At 62.0% G+C, this 1,796-nt stretch overlaps 1 protein-coding gene across 1 annotated transcript in view; it reads right to left on the reverse strand.

The window, feature by feature from the left end:
- Positions 1-385, reverse strand: part of CUNH7orf43 (chromosome unknown C7orf43 homolog) — a 4,982-nt gene extending 4,597 nt beyond the window's left edge. Inside the window, exon 1 of the mRNA XM_025211099.1 lies at positions 271-385. Coding sequence (XP_025066884.1) covers positions 271-385 — 115 coding nt within the window. The remainder of the gene's footprint in view (positions 1-270) is intronic.
- Positions 386-1,796: the final 1,411 nt, after the last annotated feature.

The following is a 1,796-nucleotide window of genomic DNA, read 5'->3' on the forward strand; positions in this document are numbered from 1 at the left end:
AAGAGCGTGGAAACATAGATGGACGACACGCTGCGCATGCGCTCTGGGGTAAAGCGCTATACCAAACCTCTGGGGAGGGGGACAATACTCGGGGGAAGGGGCATGGAGGCCCCACTCCCCGCGGCACTCTGGGCCCGCTACTGCACCCATCCGGAGCGCTACATGGCCGTGTCGGAAATCGGCCACTTTCTTAAACCAAAGCTGGGGGAGACCCAGCTCCCAATCGGGCGAGGAAAACATCGATGAGCGGACAAGAGCACATATGCGTACTTTCGTATGGGCGACGCATCGCGTTTGCCCATGAACGGGCAAACCAAGCACGCATGCGCTTGGCGGGGACAGGCTCATCAGCTGAACACCGAATGTATCGAAGCGACGTGGTCATTGCGCAAGCCTAGTGGTCTGAGTTAAAATATATCAATCGCCGAAATTGTGGATTGGCGCATGTGTCCTGGCAGCCCGGGGACGCTGCCAAGTGCCGGAATCATTGATGGGTTTCCTTGGTTACACTGGCAGTTATACAGGAAAACCGAAGCTAGAGAGTCACGAGTCTCGGTGCGCGTGCGCACCAGGAACAGGCTATAGCAACCGAGCGTCAGAACTATCGATGCGTGGCGCGAAGCGCGCATGCGAAACGGAAAGCGACGACCAGCCTGAGCACCGAAAGTATCGATGGGCAAGACCAAATTGATATGGCAAAGCGGGGCCAGGCGCCGTGCCTGGGTGACCCTGCGGGGCCCAAGAGCAAGAAGCGCTCCTGTGTGGAAGGGGCCGGTGCCCGAGGCACCCCAGGGAGCCGGCGAAGTGGTTGGAAGAGCCCAGTGTCAAGGGGGGACGGCTCCTTTGGGCGAGACCAACTCCGTCAGCCGCTGCCCGTGACCGGTATTCCCAGCAACCAATCACCGGTTGCTACAGCGCCTTGGTGGGGGGGAGCTCGTCTGGACTCTGTACCTGACAGACAAGCCCAGGCACCAATCCCCGCCCAGAGAGGGCGCAGCTACCGGGGAGGGTATTCTGCATGACTGGTAGGCCCCGCAGCCCATCGCCTCTCAGGGGGCGTGACTCGCTAGTAGATTGACAGCCCCCGGATCCAATCCGCGCGTGAGCAAGGCAGAGGCGTTCCCCCTTCCCCATCACTCATTGATTCCGTTCGCGGGCTGTTGTCGCTTTATTGCAAGTCTCTAAAAAAGTGGTTTTACCATTAAAAAAATACGTTATTTTCATAGATACAAAAGCTGGCCGAGGCGGGTCTGCTCCCCCGCGCCCCATCAACACCTGGGGAATAAATAGGGGGCGGGGGCTGCGGGCGCGGGGAGTGGCGCAAGGGGGTGCGGGTCGTGAGCGCGGGGCACCGCAGGGCCGGTGGGGCAGTGGTATGAGCCTTGTGGGCGACCCCACTTCTCAGGGCGGGGGGCGGTACCCGGGGATTGCTCCCTTCGTCACCCCGAGGCTGTATGTACCAAGAGGGCCCTATGGCGCGGGGGGGTGCCCCCCTAGTACAGGGGCTCCCGGAGTAGGACTGCACCATGTGCCTGGCCGCGGGGTGTTCCTACCTGTAGTCTCCCGGGTGGGGCTGTACCACGGGTTTGGCAGTGGTGGGGGTGTGCCTGCTCCCTGGAGTCCCCCCACCTCGGCTGTACCCTATGATGCATGGCGGGGGTGGTGGTCTGGTACCTGGAGTCTCCCATGCTGGACTGGACTGGACTGTATGCCTGGCAAGGGGTGTGCATTGGGGGGGGGGGTTGTCCCTGGGGGGGGGGCTGTACCCTGGGGTTGGCCGGGGGGCGGTTTCCCGG

Source organism: Alligator sinensis, unplaced genomic scaffold (genome assembly GCF_000455745.1).
Source record: "Alligator sinensis unplaced genomic scaffold, ASM45574v1 scaffold553_1, whole genome shotgun sequence".
Classification (NCBI taxonomy): domain Eukaryota; kingdom Metazoa; phylum Chordata; order Crocodylia; family Alligatoridae; genus Alligator; species Alligator sinensis.